The following is a 24,202-nucleotide window of genomic DNA, read 5'->3' as shown; positions in this document are numbered from 1 at the left end:
CTAATTTATATTATGCTTCCCTAATTCTTCCTTAGATTCTTCTAGATTAATATAGTACAAGTCACGCTTATTATGCCTTTTACACCAGTCTGTGAGGTATAAATGCTGTACCTGTTTTCTATTATTGCCCAATTTCGTGAAATCTCTGTGATTTATAGTTTCTTACAGAACGAAAGTTCTTCCAAAAATAAGGGAAGCAACCTTGACTTTTTTATCTTCACAAAATAATTGTCTAATACCACAAATATATTTGATGTAGATTGCAAAGAGCCTGAAGAGGTACTATATGGGAATTCCAACTTTGGTATTAAGAGAAGCTTACACTCTTCAGTACAAGCAGATGCTCTAATAAAACTATTCCTAGCAAGAGCTTGTGCTGGTATGGATCATCAATACTAATCCGATTGAGTTACTTCTTGGTCATGCCATGGAATCAATGGGAATTCTACCCCCACTACCAAGACAACAGAGCTGGAGATTTGGGAACAGCATCTATTCTCTTAAATTACCTCTTTTCCATTTGAAACCAGTAGCAAAGCAAAAGGTTTATGAAAAACAGGATACTTACTTTGCCAAGTGATTCATGAGTAAATGGAGCATCTGTCTATTTTTCTCTGGAAGTCTGTGCACTAAGCTATGGATCTCTGAAATTCTGGATTCTTGATTTTCCAGTTCTGCAGCAAGACAAAAGACTCTTTTAGTGGAGTTTGACTTTTATGATTCAGCTACCAACGACAAAAATCAAGCTGAAATCTATCAGTGTGTTTAACTGTACTAGTATAATATGTATAATACTAATATAATATGCCTCCATCCACAAGAACTCTTTACTCATATCAAAATTGTTAGATTCCACAAATCCATTTAAAAATAACTTTAAAATTCTAAGAATCATAAATATTATCTTAGGAAAACACTACAGTTTGAAGACAGAGCCTGATGATATACAGAATACAGAATAACAGAATTGGAAGGGACCTTGGAGGTCTTCTAGTCCAACCCATTGCTCAGGCAGGAAGCCTTATACCATTCCAGACAAATAAATGGTTGTCCAATCTCTTCCAGTGTTGGAGCATTCCCAACTTCTGGAGGCAAGTTGTATCACTTATTAATTGTTCTAACTGTCAGAAAATTTCCCCTTAGTTCTAGGTTGTTTCTCTCTTTGATTAGTTTCTATTGCTTCTTGTCCTGCCTTCAGGTGCTTTTATATCATAAAAGTATCTGAACAATCAATCCCAAAAGACTGGACTTTTATAAATGCTACTACTCATGTGTTATAGAAAAATAGTCAATTCACTGTACTGACCACTTCCTTCCTCTATCTCACCATGAACTACTGGGACTAGTGGAAGATAGCAATAGCAGTTAAAATCTCTTTTTTAGTTCAATAGGGAGTGGATTATCTCAATAGAAATAATGAAATTTCTTACCCCAATTCCAGTTCCAGTGAAAAAAAGATATGATAACTGTTGCGGCAAAAAGCTGGCTAACCTAAAGCAACCGAATCACTTGTAAGGTATAACATGATTTTATTTGCATGTTTACAAGCAACTGGAATTGCATTTGCAATTACAGCAAAGGCACATGTTTTTCTATAACATTCATCAGTTTCAGGGAATGCAATAACTCTCCCATGCTTTATCCATTGTTTCCCTGTGTATTCCAGTGGCGAAAGGAAAAAAGATAAAATCCCAGAACATACTTTTTCTTCCAAGTCCAGGTACAGCCCACTGGGGCATATAAAATCTTAATTCCCTCACTTGCATTTAGAAAATTGAAAAACCATTTCAAGATATTTAGAAAGAGGAAAATGGTCATTGGCCAATAGTAATAGTAGTTTCACAGCAAAAGCCCTTTGCTGCTGAAAGAACCAGCTCCAGGGGAACTTACATTTGTATGGATTTAAATTTATAACCTCTATGAAAACATTATTAAAATAAATACATTACTTCTATGATAAACCTAAAAAATTGGGGAGTGATCATTGGAACATTCTCAGCTGTACATGTGTCTGTGTGCAGTCCTTTCTTTCTTTCTTTCTTTCTTTCTTTCTTTCTTTCTTTCTTTCTTTCTTTCTTTCTTTCTTTCTTTCACACCTCTTTCCTTTGTATACCTCTGCATAATCAACCCAGTGCTATTCCATCCCCAAGTACTAGCAACCAGGAGACTGGAAAAGTATTAACTTATCTTTAATAATCCTTTTTATTGTTTGTACATAATGCCACCTCCATCGATCAAGCAGTAGCTATTTTTTGCAGAATACAAGAGATAAAAGTTAAATGATGTTTATGTGTTTCTGTCCTTCCACTAAGCTAGTGTTGTAAAAATATAAAAAGACTGAATATGAATTTTCAGTTCAAATCTTGTATCTACTATTAAATCTCTTAGACAAGCCACTCCCTCTCAGTCACTCATAAGGAATATGAAGATGTAACCCGATGTAACCTCCAGAGTATTTGAATAGATCAGAACAATATACTGGGAAGCACGTTGAACGTTCACAAGTTTGTTATGGTGACTAACTGTTATTCTCATCATAAGATAGTTTGTTACAATCCAATCCAATAGAGCAGGGTTCTGCAGACTTGGCTCTTTTAAGACTTGTGGACTTCAACTCCCAGAGTTCCTCAGCCAGCAAAGCTCCACAAGTCTTAAAAGAGCCAAGTTTGCAGACCCCTGCAATAGAGCAATTTATTTTTAATTTCTGTTGCCATATTTGTGGCCTTTTGCTTCAGAAGAGAATCACCATCTTCCAAGAGATACATTATTAAAAATGGAAGATTTTTGCAAAACAAAAGGCTGAGTTCACAGGTATTTCTGAGGTGTTACCATATCTAGGTTTCTCATTCAGGAGGCGATTATTTATTGATATCCCAATGGTTCGATGCTGCATAGCTTTTGTCACTGAGGACTAATTAATATTTTTTGCAAGGGTGAACCTTCACAATCTGTTCTAACTATGTGGAGCTTTGATGGAAGAAGGTTCCAGGAGTTTAGAAGGCACAGGTGCAACCTCCAGATATGCATACCGCAGAGGGCAGGATAACATGGCAGGAAGCTCATTATCTGAGCTCAGGAGATCTATTTCAAGTCCTGATTAACTCAGAGACTAGCCAAAAGTCAGTAACTATCTCATGGTTGAAAGAACAAAATAGGATAACTTCATAGCACAAAGGCAGTAGCCATGGCAATAGGCGCAATGTGTGTGTGTGTGTGTGTGTGTATGAGTGTGCGTATGAGTGTGTGTGTGTAGATCTTGGCATATTCGGGTCTTTTCCCGTGTAAGGTTGAGAGTATCTTGGTGACATTTTGAAGAGGTCTCACTCATCATCTTCAGGCTGGTGCTTTTGGCTTCGTGCTTCTGTGAGCAAAGAGTGATCGGAACTGCTGTCTCTCTATAAATACTGGTGGGTAGGTAGGGAGTGTTGCTGTGAGCGGGTTGGTTGACTATGTGGTTGCATCTTGATTGGTAGATGGAGTGGGTGTTTGTAGATTGGTCGAGGTGGGGAGTGTTGCTGTGAACGGGTTGGCTGGCTATGTGGTTGCATCTTGATTGGTAGATGGAGTGGGTGTTTGTAGATTGGTCGAGGTGGAGAGTGTTGCTGTGAGCGGGTTGGTTGGCTATGTGGTTGCATCTTGATTGGTAGATGGAGTGGGTGTTTGTAGATTGGTCGAGGTGGGGAGTGTTGCTGTGAGCGGGTTGGCTGGCTGTGTGGTTGCATCTTGATTGGTAAATGGAGTGGGTGTTTGTAGATTGGTCAAGGTGGGGAGTGTTGCTGTGAGCGGGTTGGCTGGCTATGTGGTTGCATCTTGATTGGTAGATGGAGTGGGTGTTTGTAGATTGGTCGAGGTGGGGAGTGTTGCTGTGAGCGGGTTGGCTGGCTATGTGGTTGCATCTTGATTGGTAGATGGAGTGGGTGTTTGTAGATTGGTCGAGGTGGGGAGTGTTGCTGTGAGCGGGTTGGCTGGCTATGTGGTTGAATCTTGATTGGTAGATGGAGTGGGTGTTTGTAGATTGGTCGAGGTGGGGAGTGTTGCTGTGAGCGGGTTGGCTGGCTGTGTGGTTGCATCTTGATTGGTAGATGGAGTGGGTGTTTGTAGATTGGTCAAGGTGGGGAGTGTTGCTGTGAGCGGGTTGGCTGGCTATGTGGTTGCATCTTGATTGGTAGATGGAGTGGGTGTTTGTAGATTGGTCGAGGTGGGGAGTGTTGCTGTGAGCGGGTTGGCTGGCTATGTGGTTGCATCTTGATTGGTAGATGGAGTGGGTGTTTGTAGATTGGTCGAGGTGGGGAGTGTTGCTGTGAGCGGTTGGCTGGCTGTGTGGTTGCATCTTGATTGGTGGAGGGAGTGGGTGTTTGTAGATTGGTCGAGGTGGGGAGTGTTGCTGTGAGCGGGTTGGCTGGCTGTGTGGTTGCATCTTGATTGGTAGATGGAGTGGGTGTTTGTAGATTGGTCGAGGTGGGGAGTGTTGCTGTGAGCGGGTTGGCTGGCTGTGTGGTTGCATCTTGATTGGTAAATGGAGTGGGTGTTTGTAGATTGGTCGAGGTGGGGAGTGATGCTGTGAGCGGGTTGGCTGGCTGTGTGGTTGCATCTTGATGGGTAAATGGAGTGGGTGTTTGTAGATTGGTCAAGATGGGGAGTGTTGCTGTGAGCGGGTTGGCTGGCTATGTGGTTGCATCTTGATTGGTAGATGGAGTGGGTGTTTGTAGATTGGTCGAGGTGGGGAGTGTTGCTGTGAGCGGGTTGGCTGGCTATGTTGCATCTTGATTGGTAAATGGAGTGGGTGTTTGTAGATTGGTCGAGGTGGGGAGTGTTGCTGTGAGCGGGTTGGCTGGCTGTGTGGTTGCATCTTGATTGGTAGATGGAGTGGGTGTTTGTAGATTGGTCGAGGTGGGGAGTGTTGCTGTGAGCGGGTTGGCTGGCTATGTGGTTGCATCTTGATTGGTAGATGGAGTGGGTGTTTGTAGATTGGTCGAGGTGGGGAGTGTTGCTGTGAGCGGGTTGGCTGGCTGTGTGGTTGCATCTTGATTGGTAGATGGAGTGGGTGTTTGTAGATTGGTCAAGGTGGGGAGTGTTGCTGTGAGCGGGTTGGCTGGCTATGTGGTTGCATCTTGATTGGTAGATGAGTGGGTGTTTGTAGATTGGTCGAGGTGGGGAGTGTTGCTGTGAGCGGGTTGGCTGGCTATGTGGTTGCATCTTGATTGGTAGATGGAGTGGGTGTTTGTAGATTGGTCGAGGTGGGGAGTGTTGCTGTGAGCGGGTTGGCTGGCTGTGTGGTTGCATCTTGATTGGTAGATGGAGTGGGTGTTTGTAGATTGGTCGAGGTGGGGAGTGTTGCTGTGAGCGGGTTGGCTGGCTGTGTGGTTGCATCTTGATTGGTAAATGGAGTGGGTGTTTGCAGAATGGTCAGCATATATGTATATACATATGTGTGTGTGTGTGTGTGTGTGTGTACACGTACACACACACACACACACATTGTGCAGTGAATATATTAAGATGTGACCTAATTTATACTATGCCATACTGATGTCGATACATAGCTTCATTTGCGGATTATTATTTTTTTAAAAAAAGAAAATTGGATATGGGGCAGAAAACAGCTTGTTTCTTGAAAAGAAGGCAAAAGGGAAAAGTCATTTCCTCAATGTCCTCAAAAGATTTAATACAGCCTGAAATTCTAATGTTCAATTTTAAATTTAGTACTAAACATAAGTGATGAAATAGCGTCATTTGAATTATGCCTGAGTGATTTCTTGTCAGATTTCACATTACAATTAAGGGAGTCATTTTCCTCATGAATAACTGCAAATATAGAATACTATAAAATTTAAAGTTATTAAAAATAGTCCTTTCTGTGTTTCTGATAAGCAATGGTTTCAATGCTATCTCATCACATTTAATGTGATCAGGCTCTAGTTAACACACTCTTATACAAGCTATCCAAAGAATTTCCCAATATCTGTTCTATTGCATTCAGTCAGTTTTTTTAAAATAGCTTCATCTAAGAGATTGTCACAAATTGCTTACTTGCTGCTTTGATGAAGCTTCTTTGAAACTGATACATCATGAGTGGCCCAGGGAGCATTCTGGAATACAGATTAAAGCACAGACAAATAAGAGCAATAAATACTTGGCAAAAAATACTATTTGCAACTGTATGTGCTATTATAGAGCCATGGTGGCGCAATGGTTAGAACGCAGTACTGCAGGGTAACTAAGTGCTTACTCCAGGAGTTCGATTCTGAGTGGCTCAAGGTTGACTTAGCCTTCCATCCTTCCCAGGTCAGTAAAATGAGGACCCAGCTTGTTGGGAAGAAATATGCTGACTCTGTAAACCACTTAGAGAGGGCTGTAAAGCACTGTGAAGTGGTATATAAGTCCACCCATTGCTTCTTGTCCTGCTCTCAGGTGCTTTGGAGAATAGCTTGACTCCCTCTTCTTTGTGGCAGCCCCTGAAATATTGGAACACTGCTATCATGTCAACCCTAGTTCTTCTTTTCATTAAACTAGACATACCCAGTTCCCGCAACCATTCTTCATATGTTTTAGTCTCTAGTCCTCTAATCATCTTTGTTGCTCTTCTCTGCACCTTTTTAGAGTCTCAGCATCTTTTTTACATTGTGGCAACCAAAACTGGATGTAGAATTCCAAGTGTGGCCTTGCCAAGGCATTATAAAGTGGTATTAACACTTCATGTGATCTTGATTCTATCCTGTTTATGCAGCCTAGAACTGTGTTGACTTTTTTGGCAGCTGCTGCATACTTCTGGCTCATATTTAAATGGTTGTTCACTAGGACTACAAGATCCCTGTTACAGTTACTATTGAGTGAGGTACCATATATATTGTACCCGTGCATTTTGTTTTTCTTGCCTAAATGTAGACTCTTACTTTTTCACCATTGAATTTCATTATGTTAGATAGCGTCCAATGTTCAAGTCTGTCAAGATCCTTCTGTATTTTAAGCCTATCTTCCGGAGTGTTGGCTATTCCTACCAACTTGGTGTCATCTGCAAATCTGAAGAGTTCCCCATCTATCCCCTCATCCAAATCATTGATGAAGATGTTGAAGAGTACTGGACCTAAAACAGAGCCTTGGGGGGTACCCCACTGCATGCTTCCCTCCATGTAGATGCATTCCATTGAGGACTACATGTTGAGTGTGGTCGGTTAGCTAGTTACGAATCCATCTGGTGGTGATGCTGTCTAACCCACATTTTTCTACTTTATGCAGTAGTAGGTTATGGTCAACTTTATCAAATGCCTTACTGAAGTCCAAGTAAATTATATCGACAGCATTCCTCTGGTCCACTAATTTTGTCACTTTGTCAAAGAATGCAATACGTTTAGTCTGGCATGATCTGTTTTTGATCCATGTTGGCTTTTGGTTATTACTTTGTTTGCTTCTAGGTGTTCACTGATTCATTGCTTGATTATCTTTTCCAGAATCTTCCCTGGTACTGAGGTCAAGTTTATAGGTCTGTAGTTTCCTGGATCTATTTTTTCCCCATTTTTGAAGATGGGAAAAAGGCCTCTGGTAGAGTTCCCCAGTGCTCCAGGATCTTTGAAAAATATAGTTCAATGGTTCTGAGATCTCATCTGCCAGTTCCTTCAAAACCTTGGGGTGTAATCCATCTAGTCCTGGTGATTTGAACTTATCTAGGGTAGACAGGTGTTCACTTACCATTTTCTTTCCTATTTTAACTTGTGTTCCTAATCTGTTTTTTGTCGTGCTGTTTTTGATAGGTTGGACTGTTTTTTCCCTTTGTGTAAAGACAGATGCAAAAAATAAGTTAAGTAGTTCTGCTTTCTCCTTGATACTTGTCACCTTCTTGCCACTTTCTCCCAGCAATGGACCAATTGTTTACTTGACTGTTTTTATCATTTTTAACATGTTGGAAGAAGCTTTTTTTGTTATTTTTTATTTCTGTTGCAAGCCTTTGTTCATTGTGAGCCTTAGCTTTCCTCACTTCATCTTAGAATAGAACAGAACAGAAAAGAATAGAATAGAATAGAATTTTTTATTGGCCAAGTGTGATTGGACACACAAGGAATTTGTCTTGGTGCATGTGCTCTCAGTGTACATAAAGGAAAAGATACCTTCATCAAGAATCATAAGGTACAACACTTAATGTTAGGATACAAATAAGCAATAAGGAAACAGTATCAATATAAATGGTAAGGATACAAGCAACAAAGTTACAGTCATACAGTCAAAAGTGGAAGGAGATGGGTAATGGGAATGATGAGAAGATTAATAGTAGTGAAGATTTTGTAAATAGTTTGACGGTGTTGAGGGAATTATTTGTTTAGCAGAGTGATGCTTTCGGGAAAAACTGTTCTTGTGTTTAGTTGTTCTGGTGTGCAGTGCTCTGTAGTGTCATTTTGAGGGTAGGAGTTGAAACATTTTATGTCCAGGATGTGAGGGGTCTATAAATATTTTCACAGCCCTCTTTTTGACTTGTGCAATATACAGGTCCTCATGCAGGTTGGTAGCAATTGTTTTTTCTACAGTTCTAATTATCCTTTGAAGTCTGTGTCTGTCTTGTTGGGTTGCAGAACCAAATCAGAGAGTTATAGAGGTGCAGATGACAGACTCAATAATCCCTCTGCAGAACTGGATCAGCAGCTCCTTGGGCAGTTTGAGCTTTCTGAGTTGGCGCAGAAAGAACATTCTTTGTTGTGCTTTTTTGATGACGTTTTTGATGTTAGCTGTCCATTTTAGATCTTGTGATATAGTAGAACCTAGAAATTTGTAGGTTGATACTGTTGATACTGTGTTGTATTGTGAGAGAAGGAAGTATGAAAGTATGGAAGAGTTTCTCCTAAAGTCTACCAATTTCTCCAGTTTTGAGTGTGTTCAGTTCCAGATTGTTCCGATCGCACCACGAGGTTAGTCATTCAACCTCCCGTCTGTATGCGGATTCATCATTGTCTCGAATGAGACGGATCACTGTTGTGTCATCTGCAAACTTCAGTAGTTTAACAGATGGATTGTTGGAGATACAGTCATTGGTATACAGAGAGAAGAGAACTGGGCAGAGCACAAAGCCTTGGGAGGGGTGGCTGTGCTAATTGTACAGGTATCTGATGTGATTCTCCTTAGCTTCATCTGCTGCTTCGTTAGCTTCATCTGCTGTGATTCTCCTTAGCTTCATTTGCAGTTTGTTAGGAAGGTTATGATCCACTTACAAGTGTGTTCAGGTACCTGTACCTGGTTTAGCTTAGTTAGAAGAATGTCTGCAATGCTGAACTAAAGTCTACAAAGAGGACCGTTGCATAGGTCTTTGGAGATTCAAGATGTTGCAAGATGTAGTGCAGAGCCATATTAACAGCACCATTTGCTCGGTATGCAAATTGCAAGGGGTCTAACAGCGGATCCATGATGGTTTTCAAGTTGGACAGCACTAGCCTTTCAAAGGTTTTCATGACTACAGATGTTAGAACAACTGGTCTGTAGTCATTCAGTTCCTTGATGGTGGGCTTCTTCGGCACTGGGATGATAGTAGAGTGTTTGAAATAAAAAGGAACATAGCACATCTCTAGTGATTTATTGAAGATATGGGTGAAGATGGGGGCCAATTGGTCAGCACAGATTTTTAAGCAAGGAGGAGTTATCTTTGCAGGCTCAGGATATTTGCTGATATTCTGCCTTAGTTATGTGCCCCTCTTTCCACTTTTTATACTTGTAAAAAAATATTAAAAAACAGCAAAAGTGAAGGATTGGCCAAGACAGATTCACATTACTAACCAGCTTCACCTATTGTTCTTGACATGGTTTTGCCTGAATTCAGCATCCTGAATGGATATGGGTCCTGTGAAGTGTGAATTGTTTGGATATTGTTGCCAAAATAGTAGGGGTATATTCGGTTTGCATTTGGACTTTTATTCCTGTAAACCACCCCGGTTCTCCATAAATTGATTTGGAATAAGCTAAGCTTTCCTCCACTGAATACACTGGGAAATTTACTTTGGAATTACAAGAGATTCACTACACCCCTTTACTGGGAATATGATAAGGTTAAAAATATTCAACTTTTATAAACTATCCTCTCACCAAAGATAAGTAATGCCTCTAGTTTGTTATTTGCTAACAACAAAAGGCTCTGTTAAGATTAGGATCTTCTCTTCGCACCTCTAAATGATTTCTTCTAGCTTTTTAAAAAAAAGCCTGTCGAAATGTGGAGAGAGTAGAAAAGAAAGCTAGATAGGAGCTGAAGAGATTATTGGTTATTCTTTCTTAGGCTTGTGGTTTATGACCAGCTGCCAAATAAATCTTCCTATTATCTTTATTGCAGCATGATTAATAGTAATAAATTACATTGTTTTCAGAAAGTGTCAAAGGAAGTAGCATGCTTCTGGCATAATGTCCCTCTCACCCACAGTTTCCTGATTTTCCTAGACTAGTGCTTGCTAGGCTCCTTCTCTGGACTTGGAAACTAAGAACGATCAGATTTGATTAGTACATAATGGAAAAACTCCAGGGAATGACCAGAATTATAAACATTCTTGGGCTTCTTCTACATTGCTGCTCCGAAATCTACTGAATCTACTGAAACCTACTGAAGCTACTAGGAACTGTGGGGGACTTAACTTTAGCTTTAGTGCTCCATAGAATGACACCATCTATCCCTACAAATAACCAGATTTTTCAGCGATATTCTTTATGCACTTTAAAATATAACCGTAAATAATTTATTTTATATTATTTAATATTTGTAATATTTAATTTTAAATATTTAATATACATATTATATTTAATTATATCATATAATAATTATAATAATATTCTTCATGTATCTTAAAATACAACAATAAACAAACTCTTAACTTGAACTCGAATCAAGTCTCTATCTCTTGTAAAACTTCTTAAAGTAAGGCAGTTTCCGGAGATGGACAAAAGTTGCTTTCTAAACCTGAAACATCAAAATACCTTGCAGAAAGGCTGCTTGAATATGCAGAATGCTGTTGGACATAGTTAATGCTGAAATCTTGATAATAATTGTGAGATGTGCTGCAGTGAAGTTTGAGGAAATTATGCTAATAAATATTTGTTGATAGAAATGACTAGCTATTAGTTTTTACATTACAGAATACTAACATTGAGTAACCAATGGAATTCTTTTAGATTCAAACAAGAGGATACAAACAAACAGCTAGGAAGTGAAACTCTTAAGCAGAGTCCAAGCATCCTTCATGAAGAACTAACAATGAAAAGCAGATAGTTATTGTAAACAGATACAAGAATTTCCTCACTTACCTTAAGTATGTTTTCAGTGCACTGGTGATCGTTTTAACTTCCCATTCTGCACAGATGTCATCTTCAGTCTCAGCAGTTTTGGGATCTAAGGAGAAAGGCACGAATGAGACCATAAAAGGGGAAAATCTCATTCCGGAATATTCACTATATGTTTATTGTGGTCTACCATATTTGGGGTGCAAAAATCCAGATGATTTGGACCAGTGTTTGTTTGATTGACTGATTATTTGTTTATTACGAAACAAACATTAAACTATAACTACCAGGTTAGTCTACAGAAATCTGTATACATACACATATAAAATTTTATTTTTGCTGTCATCAAATGGTCATCTAAATTTTGGTGGTCCAGATCTGATAGCTATAGTTTAATATGATTTTCTTCATTGTACATTCTTTCTGTTGAACTTTACAAGAAGTTGGTGCTGCATGTATGGTTGCAGCTACGTAGAAATAAAGAAGATCGTGACTTGAGGTGTGCTCCTTTGATTGAGAGATGTATTTTGAAACTATGATTCCTCATCTGACTGGACGAGTATAAAAGGTCAAGAAAGGAGGACAGAATCTGCAGTTCTTTCCAAAACATCAGAATTGATCCCAATAAATAACCAAGGACCTTTATTTCTGTTTGGCATCAAGAGTTTGGAGAAACTCAGCAAATAAACCGGAGGAACAATGCAGGCAAAACAAGGATGTTAAAAGCAATTCAATACTTTCAACCTGCACACAGTCTCATAGTAGCTGGGCAAAACAAGCCCAGAATACCAAACACAAGAACAGCTAAACCACAGCTGGAATCTATCAATCAAACCCCAAACTATAACCAGAGGAGAAAGACAGTCTTCAAACAAGATGAAATTGGTAATATTCTTCATTATAGTAATTCTGACCTTAAATAATCCCATATTTGCATGTCACAAATAATGCTATCCAATTTCCTGGTTGATAGTTTTGGAAGGACATGATCATGGATGAGGGATACTGTTGTATGATACAGTAATGTGAGATTTCAAGGGGCATTGGGTCAGCATCTCCTTGAAGCCGAGCTGTTTCTACTGATCTCTTGTATAATTTCTGTATCTGGTGGTGAATCTTGGAGCAACTAAGATAGGGAATACCTGGGCGGTTCTATGAGTTTCTGTGACATAGCTCCTGGGTATGGTTGGTACCCTCATTGTTAGTGATGATGGGGACTGCTGGGATTTGGCTGATGGTCATGGTATGTTTTCTGTTGGAATGCTATTGCCAATGTCTATAGTAATTCCAGGCCTAGAAGTTATTAACCACTTAATTATAGTGGTATGTGGACCTTGGGCATGACTCAATCTTTTTGCTCTGTGTGATGAACTCTTTGAACTTCATTGTGTCTCCATAGTTTTTATCTAGGAATATCTGCCTGTTGTTTATGCAGTAAAAAACCCTTTTTGTTCATTTTCCCTCTGTAATACATATTATGATACTATCTTTTATCATGAACTTTTGATGAGCCTCGGATACCTCTGGGTAAAATTTTTGACACCTATAGACTTTTTTTGCTCTGTTATTTTTGGGTCATGGATAGGAACAAATCCTATAAGGATATGGACTGGACAATTTGGACCCCAATCTATGATAACTGAACGGGGAGGGGAGGGAGATTCCTGCTCTATACCTTGAGATGTCTGATAATTGAAGAAGTCTCAAAACACCCAGAGGGTTGCATGATCTGTCCAATGTGGGATTTCCTTTGTATCCTGCAACAATGACAAAAGAATTGTAACTGGTGTCTCTCCTCTGCAGTGCTTTGCTTAGTGATTCTCCGATCATTTGAAACTAGGGGTAGTTTGGTTCTGCTCTGTGAAAACAGACGATTATCTTCCCCTTTTTGTCCAGATGAAACCTTAAGAACTTCAGGAAGGAAGTGATTATAGTAAGGCAAGTTTTCTCATGCGATTCTAGCATACGCTGGCATATTCCCAGGGAGATCCTGAGCTATTTTGGTTCTTGAGGTTATGGTTGTGTGTCTTTATTAACATGTTCATTCACACTTAGGAGCATGTGGGATTCTCTTTGATGGATTTTGAAGCTGAAGTGCAAAGGAACTCTACTGAAGGTATTTTCCAATTTGCTGGCTGTAAACACTTGTTGCTGCCAGCAGCTTAATAGGAGTGTAGGATTCAGTTGGCAGGAACAGTATAACATTATCTATGGAGGTACAAAGATTTTGTAGGGTGAAGGCATCCTTTCAGAAATGAAATAAGAATCTACATTGTTCTCTTATGGGAGAGTTAAGAAGCGATGTGGTCTAATGGAAACATTGCTCAACCAACTGAGCATATCTAATATAATAGCTGAACAGCTAGATACGGATGCACATTTTTATGAAACGATGGATGCACATTTTTATGAAAAGAAAGCTTCACAGCTTTCTTTTCAGGGCTGATTTTAAAGTTTGTTTGCTTATTTATTCATTCTTCCCATTTCTATAGCCACCCATCTAATGTAATAATATTTCATTCTAATAAAAAAATATTAAAAACTTTTTAAACCAATAGAAATATCCAAAGTAAATATACCAAGCACTGAGATACTTGGCCAGTTAGCAATACAGCTAGGAAATGGGGCATTTAACACATTCAGCACCCCAGGCTCAGGAACATAGCCAGGTTTTTAGGACCTGATGAAAGATCATTCTAATCTCTGAAATGAGGATGGAAATTCTATAGAGTAGAAGCCATTGCAAAAAAAGTTTGTCTTCTGGTCCCCATCAGCTTACACTCTTTGGCTGACAGGATTTGTGGCATGCCCATTCTGTTAGATCTGGTTGAAAGGTAGAGAGACTCGGAAAAAGACTATTCTTCAGGTACCCTGGTCCCAAGCCATGTAGTTTACTAGTATGTTACTTTTAAAGGTAACCACCAGAACCCCGAATTGCACCCAGAAACACACTGGTAACCAGTACAGCTCATGCAGCAGTAGTGTTATGTGTGCCATGTATAAGGCAATATTTACTATGCACACAACCACATTCTGCACAATTGAAGTTTCCAAATGATCTTCAGGGGCAATCCAATGTAGAGTGGGTTACAACAGTCTAAATGAGAAGTCACAAGGACATGGGTGACTGTGAGCAGGGACTCCCAGTCCAGGTATAGGCAGAACCAGGCATAGGCAGAAGCCACGAGTCCAGGAGGTCCTCCAGACTGCACAATCTGTCTGGGGTAGTGCAACCCCATTCAAAACCAGAGATGGAAAAACCTCATGTCCAGAGGGTTCAAATACCCACAGCCATTCCATCTTTCTCAGGATGAGTCCGTTTCGGTCCATTTAGTTCCCAACAGCCTCCACATACTGGAGCTGCTCCAAGGAGCTGCTGATATAGTTCTATAGAGAAACTATTGAGTCTGTCATCTGCACTCTATAACTGTCTGGTTTGGTTCTGCAACCCAACGAGACAGACACAGATTTCAGAGGATAATTAGAACTGCAGAAAAAACAATTGCTACCAACCTGCCTTCCTTCCATTGAGGACCTGTATACTGCACAAGTCAAAAAGAGGGCTGTGAAAATATTTACAGACCCCCTCGCATCCTGGACATAAATTGTTTCAACTCCTACCTTCAAAACAACGCTATAGAGCACTGCACACCAAGACAACTAGATACAAGAACAGTTTTTTCCCAAACGCCATCACTTTGCTAAACAAATAATTCCCTCAACACTGTCAAACTATTCACTAAGGCTGCATTACTGTTGCTATTGATCTTCTCATCGTTCCTGTCACCCATCTCCTCCCACTTGTGACTGCATGACTGTAACTTTGTTGCTTGTATCCTTGTGATTTTTATTTATATTGATTGTTTCCTAGTATGATTTGATTGCTTATTGTACCGTACTGTATGTCTGTCACTGGGTGTTGTGCCCTGTGATTCTTGACGAGTGTATCTTGTCTTTTTATGTACACTGAGAGCATATGCACCAAAGACAAATTCCTTGTGTGTCCAATAACACTTGGCCAATAAAGAATTCTATTCTATTCTATTCTATTCTATTCTATTCTATTCTATTCTATTCTATTCTATTCTATTCTATTCTATTCTATTCTATTCTTTCCAAACTTGATCGGTAAGTTCAAGAGAGAGATCAGAATCAGAATAGAGCTGGGAGAGACCTTTGAGTTCTTCTAGTGTAGCCTCCTGTTCAAGCAGGAGACCCTATACCATTTCAGACAAGTGACTGTTCAGTCTCTTCCTAAAAACCTCCAGTGATGACGCACCCAGAACATCTGAAAGCAAGCTGTTTCACCGGTTACTTGTCTTTGCCGTTGGGAAGTTTTTCTTTAATTCCAGGATGCTTCTCTCCTTGATTAGTTTCCATCCATTGTTTCTTGTCATGCCCTCTGGTGCTTTGGTGAATAAATTGACCCCCTTCTCTTTGTGGCAGCCCCTCAAATACTGGAATACTGCTAATATGTCCCCCCCCTAGACTAGCCATACAAAGATTACCATACAAGCATACATAGATGCATACGTACATAGATGTATGCAATAGATACTATGCAAACATATATAGAAAACCACATAGAATCAGTTTCTGTCCTCCTCTGGCTAGATGAAGAAGGGAGGAAGAAAGAAAATGTAGAGTAGGGCTCTGAGGTGAAGACAGGAGTTGAATGCCTGGAAGTCCCACAGCCACTGAAATCTGATGGTCATGATAAACAGGTGGCCCTTAGCAGTTAATCTGAGAAGAAGCAAAACCTGCCGCTCAGTTCATGCACTCATATCAGCAGGGGCAGTTCAGTTCCTGACCTTTATCTCTTCCTCCATTTGGTCATGTCTGGCAGTCACTCTTAAGAGGGAAATGGGCCACCCTGCACCCAAGAACTACACCGAGGAAGGAGCAAAACTTGTTCCACCACGCTTCACAGCTTCCACTGGCAGGGAATCCCTGGGAGTGTGAAATACAAGCCATCCCTCCCCCAGCACCCTTGCCTGTCAGAGTGAGAGACATTCTGCTAATAATAAGTAGCATATCTGCGCTGTGTCAAAACTATGTGAAACAGTTTGCAGATGAATCATTTCTGGCAGAGCGGCATGTACACTTGTATGCTTGCCCAGGGTTGCACCATGCTAGACACAGCCCTGTTAACAAAATAAAATTGAAAAGAAAAATTAAAATCTGTCTCAACATACAGGCATACACACAAAATTCAGCCGCTCGTACACTGGCTGCATTTTGTTTGGATTGTGGGAGAGAAAATGAAGTTTACACCCTCCTGTATAATGAGCCTTTTGCTTGGCAAATTATCCACTGAACTGTTTTACCCAGTAGACCTTAAGCTCACAACTCCACAAACCTTTTGCCAGATGAGGGTTCAGGCCAGACTGATATTTGTTGCTGGAAGGCAAGGAAATTCTGCTCATGAGGTTCCCATTGGCTTTGCAAAACAGAAACATCTGCAAAGCGCCTCAGGAGGCCTGCTAAGCAAAGTTCAGGATTGAGGGAGATTGCAGCCAAATGACTTTATCTTTGCTAGTCATTACTAGGTATGTCTGGGGGAGGGGGGAGTTTTTAGTGCTGAATGAGCTTTATAGGTCAGAAGTTGTGGTAAGTAAATATATAAGTTCAGCAAATACTTTTCAGGTATTGAACAATGTTCATCCAAAGGCTAGGATGAACTGGGCACCTAATGGCTTATCTATGTCTAATTTCTCTTCTCTCTTTCTCTTTGTCTTTTCATGCCCTTGCACTCTATGGTCTTTTGGTTTTCTCCATTTATCCCTAGAGTTTTTCTTTTCAATATAAACCATTATTTTGCACTGCACTCCGAAATCACATTAGCTCTTCCAACCATTCATGTGAACAAATTCGGCTGAAATGTTAGCTTTCCCTGAACAATCCAAATTTCAGCATAACTTCAGCTCATAAACCCCAAACAATTTGAAACAGTGGTATGCAGCAGAGGAGCCAAGAGGAAAAAAGCTGTAAAATCTGCTCTCTGTTCCCTATTCCCTGAACCACATCTTTCAGGCTGGCCATTTGGACTTTGCTTGTGTCAGCTTTTCATACATACAATGCAGTCATATCAAATTATAGACAAATTGCTTAAAAAACAGCTGGGCAGCAGAGCTATTTATGGAACTGCGATGTGAACCGAACCTTTTTAATAGGCTCTATTCTATATCCTTGCCTTATCCAGAAGACCTTCTGAACCATCTGTTTTCAGAAAAACCTTGCAGTCACCAGAGTATCTCTTGGAATGGATCTTCCCAATGGCCCAAGCAGCGGGCTATTCTGCTAGCCTCTTGGAAAACAAATTAATCCTCTCTTATCCATGCTCCCTTATATTGCCAACATATACACTCATTCACAAACAGTGCAGGCATAAAACATATTGACTTACCAGATCACATGATTCACTCATCTAGTGTTTACAAGAGCCTGCATTTCCAAGTTAAACAAATTAAAAAAACAAGACCACTAGCCTTAAAGAAAACACATGCAAAGTACCGGTAAATCTACTGTAAAAAAATCTAACCTGACTGGCAATAGTTCTGCAGGTTTTCAAGCAGAAATCTTTCCTTTCCATCCCTTTAATTGGACATACTACACACTGAGACCTCGACTTCCTTGCACGGGTTCTACTTCCAAGTGCCTATCTCTTCCCTCCACAAAACTCCACATTCTTCTCTTTAAATACGCCCTAGTTTCCTGAGGTTTTTTTTTTAAGGAAAAGAAGGTAAAATGTGTCTACCACTGTAAACTTTCACATGTTTGAATTCTGAGTTATTTGTATTCATATCTATAAATACATGCACAGCATTTTAAAGGCCTGATCAGATTACTGACTTTAATAGGAGAAATGCCCTATAAATTTCAGTGTTATAAAACTGCAAAAAACTGCTTTTTCATCTTTTAAAAAAACTGTCCAAAACACTTTTTTTTCTCTCATCCCAGTTGCTGGTCTTTCTACTTCAACTCTGTATTCTTCTATTTGTTAAAAAAAATCCTCCATGTTACTACATGATTAAATGTTAAGCTTGAAAGCAAGAATAGTTTCTTCCCCAAAGCCCCAAAACTTTAAGCTTAAATTGTCTACTGTTGACCTCACCTCATTCCTAAGAGGTCTGTACGGGGCGTACATAAGTGCACCTGCATGCCTACCATCCCTGTCCTAATATTCCTTTTTACTTACTCTTTTCATGTATCCAAATTATGTTTATACTTTTACCTGTTATCTTACATATGATTGACAAAATAAATAAATAAATAAAATAGTATTTAATATAAGAGGCCGCTAAATGATTCAGCTACAGAGAAGAAGTAGTGTGGGAACAGACTTTTCTACCCAGATGCTATTATTACCTTCTGCCTCCTTAACAACCTGTTAAGATTATCTTCATTCCAGTGGAGCATTTTGGCTGTGCCATATATGGAGATAATTTCAACATAAGGAGAAAATGTGTGCTTTTGTTTCTCAAGCATAGTACAACTATCCTGCTGCAAGTTCATGGGACAGGAAGCCAATGAGTTCAATTGGCTGAAAGCCATAATATTGTTCATATGATGCCCTATATTTTTACCAGATGTTAGAGTCAATCAACAGGATGACTTATTATGTGCCTTGCTTAGCTTGTGAGAAGCTAAGCAAGCATCAGGCCACTCACTGTTAGAAACAGAGTGTTGGCATAGAAAAATGATGGGCTTCCTAGAAAACCTAGAATACATATTGGGAGAGAGTTTCCCGTTTCAATTAAAGTCCAACTTTCATGTTTAATGAATTTTGCCTATGCTCTCCCAGAAATATCTTAGCCAACAGAATAAGCAAGTCTTCGTTCCTTTAGAGGAGAATATGTGTAGGTTCAGGCTGAAATGAGCTTGGTGCTCTCTGAGCTTGGTTGTTTTGTTGCAGACGTTTCATTACCCAAACTAGGTAACATCATCAGGGCTAGTAAGGAGTGGGGTTTGCTGTCATTTTATATTTTAGTGGCTTGCCTCATCAGTGTTGGTGGGAGTGGTCTTGGCTTTTTTGGTTGGGCTGTTTAAAGCAGAGAACAGAGTAGCCTTCAAAAAAGGCTAAAAATCAACCAGACTATTATCATCCTACCAGCAAACAAAGGCTGAATACAGATCACAATAGATATAAAAAGTGAAAGAATTACTAGGCAAAGAGACTTACATCCCAGTGAATACTAATCCAATACAGAAACTAGACAATCAGATCAAGAGAATTCTCAATGACCTCACCAAGAAAGGTCAAATATACAAAGAGTGGACTCATCCTTCTATCAAAACACATTGACAATTATTAGACAGATTGTTCTACCTGTTGCCATTAGCTTAGTCTTCTTTATATTTAATTATAGTCCCAGTTTTCCACTGTGTTCCTTGGCTTTCACTACTAGAACTGTCAAATCTGTGCATTTTCATCTGTCAGAGTAGTATAATTGGCAAAACATGGGTTTTAGATGTTTCTGCCTCCAATTTTACAGCCATGTTCATCTTCAACCAATCTGGTTCCCTTAATATATACATATCATCAGAAAGACTGAATAAATAAGAAGCAAATACACAGCTTTATCTCACTCTTTTGTCAACCTGGAATCAGTCTGCTTCATCATGTTCTGTACATAGTGGCTTTCTGTCCTGTATATAATTTTCTTATGAGGCCAATGGAATGTTCTGGAATTCCTATTTTTCTGACCACATTCCCTAGCTTGATATAACCAACACACCCCAAAGCCTTTCTATAATCCATGAAGCACATAGTAACCTCTTTTTGGTATTCTTTGACTCTCTCAAGTATCCTGTTTATTTGGAAAGGGGACTGAGGCATCATCATTAAGTTGATAACACATTGTTTTTTTCTCTAATTTTCATCATATCTAGATGCTTTGGATATAAAACATTATATCAAATAATCTCTCTTTTCCTCGTTCATCATCTTCACAATTTTGCAACACACCCAGTCTTGGTTTAATGTTTAACATATGCATATTGCTCACATGATACTATTTCAGGCCATTTCATCATATAAATATGATGTAAGATGTGGAGATTGTAGCTATCATTATCAGGACAAATGCTACCTAATTTTTTTTTCCTGAAACATGTTTTGAACAGAACTTAAATTAAGCTGGATAATATATATTTTTTCTTGGCTTGAAAGGTTAGACCTCTGAAACTACAACTGGAATATAACAATCTGTGGCAAGGACCTTAAAGAGGTCATTTTTCAAGATACATATTCAGAAAATGATATTGTGTAAAGGATCTCTATTTCATTTTAAAAGCCCCAAATTTAGTTTGGAAAACGATCTGAGACAGATTGACAAGAATTCATAAATTCGTCACTAAAAGGCCAAAACTGAAAAGCATGTCTTCTGTGTGGTTCTGCCAAAAGAATGTCAACAGTCCAATTTGCCTGCTCTCAAATTTATTTTTAAATTTTGATGGGAACCAAGTATAAACATTCCTGAAGATGCCACCATGAAGGAATGGGAATAAGAAACTCCATGAAGCCAGTTATGATGGGACAAAAAAAATACCACAAAACCAATCCCTTAACCAAATCAGGGATACAGGCAATCACCTTTCGAATGAACATATTTTCCCTGATGTTCCCCTCCTCACTGTACTGTGGTAACTGACTGCTTTCCAGCACTTTCCTTTGGGCAAAAGAGAAACAGAAATGTCACTTCATTTAACCAAAGTGAATGCATAATTTGTAGAATTCTAGAAGCTACAGCATAGTAAAACTGGCTTTCCTTTTTAAGTTGATGAAAGAGACAGAAGACTGATTAGAAAAAGTGGAAAAAGAAACTATGATAGGCAAAGGAAAAGGTCTTGAAGGACAGGAGGAAGATTCATTACCAGCTTGGTAATCAATTACCAAGGTCAAACATATCAGGACCAATCAGACAAAAGAAACTGAATTCTGGATAGTAATGTATTGTAAATAAACATCTCTGACTTGAAAAAGGAGAAAGGGAGGTAGGGGATGGAAGCATCTTCAGACTTGCAAGTTTCTATTACTAGAGCTTTACAACACAAGTTTAGTGACCTACATGACATTGAATTCCTAGTCTGGTCTTCTTCCCTCAAAGTATCATATTAAAAGCCTTTCTTCTTAGGCTCTCCAGTATAGGAGTAAAAGATTAAAATCACTCTACCAACCAGACATAGATTCCACATTTATGTTCTTATGTGTAAACCAATCATGGAAAATGATTTTTCTAAGGTAAGAGAAGAACTATTGTCCACTGTATCCATGAATTTCCTTCTAAAATAGAATCTAACAAATAAATAAATATTAGACTACTAACAGCATTCTAGATTCAGAAGGAAACTCAAGACACATAAGTAACGTTATTAGAAGTAACTTCTAATAACGTTACTTATGTGTCTTGAGTTTCCTTTCTGTAGTCTTTAATGGAAATATTTCATACATCTGAATTACTATATAACTTCTAATACCTGCCAGGACAAGTGCCCTGCAATTTTCTTGGCAATGGTTTTTTGGAAGTAGCTTGCTAATACCCTTTTTCTAGGATAGAAAGAGACAGACTAGACCAAAATCACCCAGCTGGCTTTGAGGTTAAAACAGGAACTCACAGTATCTTGGCTTCTAACCTAATATCTTAATTGCAACACCAAACAAACTCTCACAGTTGAATAGCCTACATTAGAATCTTTCATGAAAAGATAAACAGGAGTAAAAAGGAATGATGTATTTTTTTCAGAACTTTTAATTTCGTGCAACAGTTATTACCCAAAGCTAAAATTTGGGAGATATATAGATCATTCAAAAGAATTATTGTCAAGATTCAAATGACTACTTCGAGAAGCAGTCTTCTTGTGAGAATTGTGAGAAGTCTCAAAACTAGGTTATTCAGAATGCCAGAAGTTTTGTGAGAGATTACATTCAAAAATCAAGCAATACCATCCCACTTTACTATATATATCATTGATGGCAAACCTGTTTGGCACTGGAGACCTCTGAGCTAGGGGGTCTTTGCGCTCACTGGAGAACGTGCCCAAAACGGAACGTGTGCGTGCGCACCGGAAACCCAAAGACCAGCTGGCTAGTGCACATGCGTGTGCCAACAAGCTGGCCTTTGGGTTTCCGCCAGCTGGTCTTTGTGTGAGCCAGAGTGCCGGAAAAACAAAGACCAGTGGTCTGGAAACCAGAAGAGCTGTTGGCTGGCATGACCATGCCCTCCAGCAAGCTGGTGTTCAGGTTTCTGGTGCTCCAGTGAGCGTGAAGACCCACTAGCTCAGGGGTCTCCAACCTTGGTAACTTTAAGCCTGGTGGACTTCAACTCCTAGAATGCCCCAGCCAGACCCCTGCACTAGCTGGCCAGCATGCATGCGCTGAAAACCAGAACAGCAGCTGGTGATGGTGCGCGTGCCCAAGAGAGGGCTCTGAATGCCACCTCTGGCACGTGTGCCATAGGTTCCCCATCACGGATATATACTGTATATATAGAGAACATTTTCTTTTATGTATATGTAATATAGTTTGAAATCCAATTAACTGAATTTGGAGTTTTTAATAAACTATGCTAAAGTGTTTTGCCAGGATTAGAATTACTCCTTTCTTTGTCCTTAATTATAGCCAGAATGAGGTTTCCACTAAACTTTATATACTATCTTTGTATTAACTATAATTTAACTATAGTTTGCCATGCCATATAAATCAAGAACTGGGATCAATTTTCATCATAGCTTCAAACAAGTCACATAATGTTTACAACCACAATTGGGCTTGGAACACTGATGTAAGTCATTGCAAGTCATTAAATAGGCTGGGAACAGGACTCCAGTGCTGGGCTGGAAAAAGAGGCTTGCATCCTGAGGAACTTAATTTTCTCTAGACTCTCCCAACAGGAATCCCCCCCCCTCCACACCATGCAGAGGTGAGGGGAAATCTTTCTGCAGGTAGCAGTACCTTGCAACCTTCCCTGTTGGCTCCCCCATTGATTTTCTTCCCTGTCTGACTTCATTCAACTGGCAAAGAAAATTGCAAATAGTGATCACATGATTGCAGGAAACTTGACAACCATAGCATAGTTGTTTAGCATAGTTCAACCAGTTGTAAGTGCCAACGTGCCAAGCTCCCCGAACGTGATCATGTGACCGTGGGAGTGGTGCAGCAATTGTAACTTTAAGAATGAGTTGCAAGTAATTTTTCCTGAGCCTCTTGTAGTTTTGAAATGTGATTAAGTGACGAGTCATAAGACAAGAATTACACACAGTAAATAAATAAATATATAAAATAAACTATTCAGCTTATATAAATTTGTTACTTTTTCCTAATGTTGGCAGCCTATTTCCATCATTTGACAAATGTCCTTTTTGTTTCATTAACCTTATCTTTAGGCATTCCTGCATATACCAAACCTAAGTGAACTGACTTTGCTCAAGAAAACATAATGCATATGTCATAATCATCCTCACAAAACCTAATAAATAATCCAACTAACAGGCTGGTGTCCTTTATTTACGTGTTTTTAATAATATGGATGGCACAACAAACCTCCATTTTATCACAGAAACTCATGTTTGAGAATCTGTTTTGCTGCTACCAGATCCAATCATGTATGTCCTGTTTCGTGTATGGGCAACTTTGTGGATCAGTGGACACACCGGACATACTTTCACTTGATAACATATCCTAGAACAAGAAGTCTATCTAGATGTATGTATACACCTTCCATCTGTATCCATTCAGCAGAAGGTAAACTCTTTATCCCCTCCTCCAGTCCTCCCTGATATTTTCTGTGTATTGGTGGTACATTTCTAAAGAAAGAATTGCCTGAAACTCATTCTTAATTTTCATTTTCTAAAGAAGATTATAGGAATTATGTGCTGCCCAGAAGCATTCTTATAAAATGATACAAGATTTTTGCAGTTTTTAAATAAATGAATGTCTGTATATTATCTATCTATCTATCCATCC

At 39.3% G+C, this 24,202-nt stretch overlaps 1 protein-coding gene across 3 annotated transcripts in view; it reads right to left on the bottom strand.

Annotated features, from left to right (window-relative positions):
• Window positions 1-24,202, bottom strand: part of ARHGAP26 (Rho GTPase activating protein 26) — a 285,303-nt gene that overhangs the window by 87,546 nt on the left and 173,555 nt on the right. For all 3 annotated transcript variants that reach the window (XM_058171506.1, XM_058171507.1, XM_058171508.1), the window contains exons 15-17: window positions 11,263-11,347; window positions 6,031-6,089; window positions 569-674 (exon numbers count right to left, since the gene is read on the bottom strand). In XM_058171506.1, the coding sequence (XP_058027489.1) occupies window positions 569-674; window positions 6,031-6,089; window positions 11,263-11,347 (250 nt within the window). The remainder of the gene's footprint in view (window positions 1-568; window positions 675-6,030; window positions 6,090-11,262; window positions 11,348-24,202) is intronic.

Source organism: Ahaetulla prasina, chromosome 2 (genome assembly GCF_028640845.1).
Source record: "Ahaetulla prasina isolate Xishuangbanna chromosome 2, ASM2864084v1, whole genome shotgun sequence".
In the NCBI taxonomy this organism is placed as follows: Eukaryota; Metazoa; Chordata; class Lepidosauria; order Squamata; family Colubridae; genus Ahaetulla; species Ahaetulla prasina.
The sequence above is the reverse complement of the archived record's forward strand: the minus strand, read 5'-3'. Positions and strand labels throughout refer to the sequence as shown.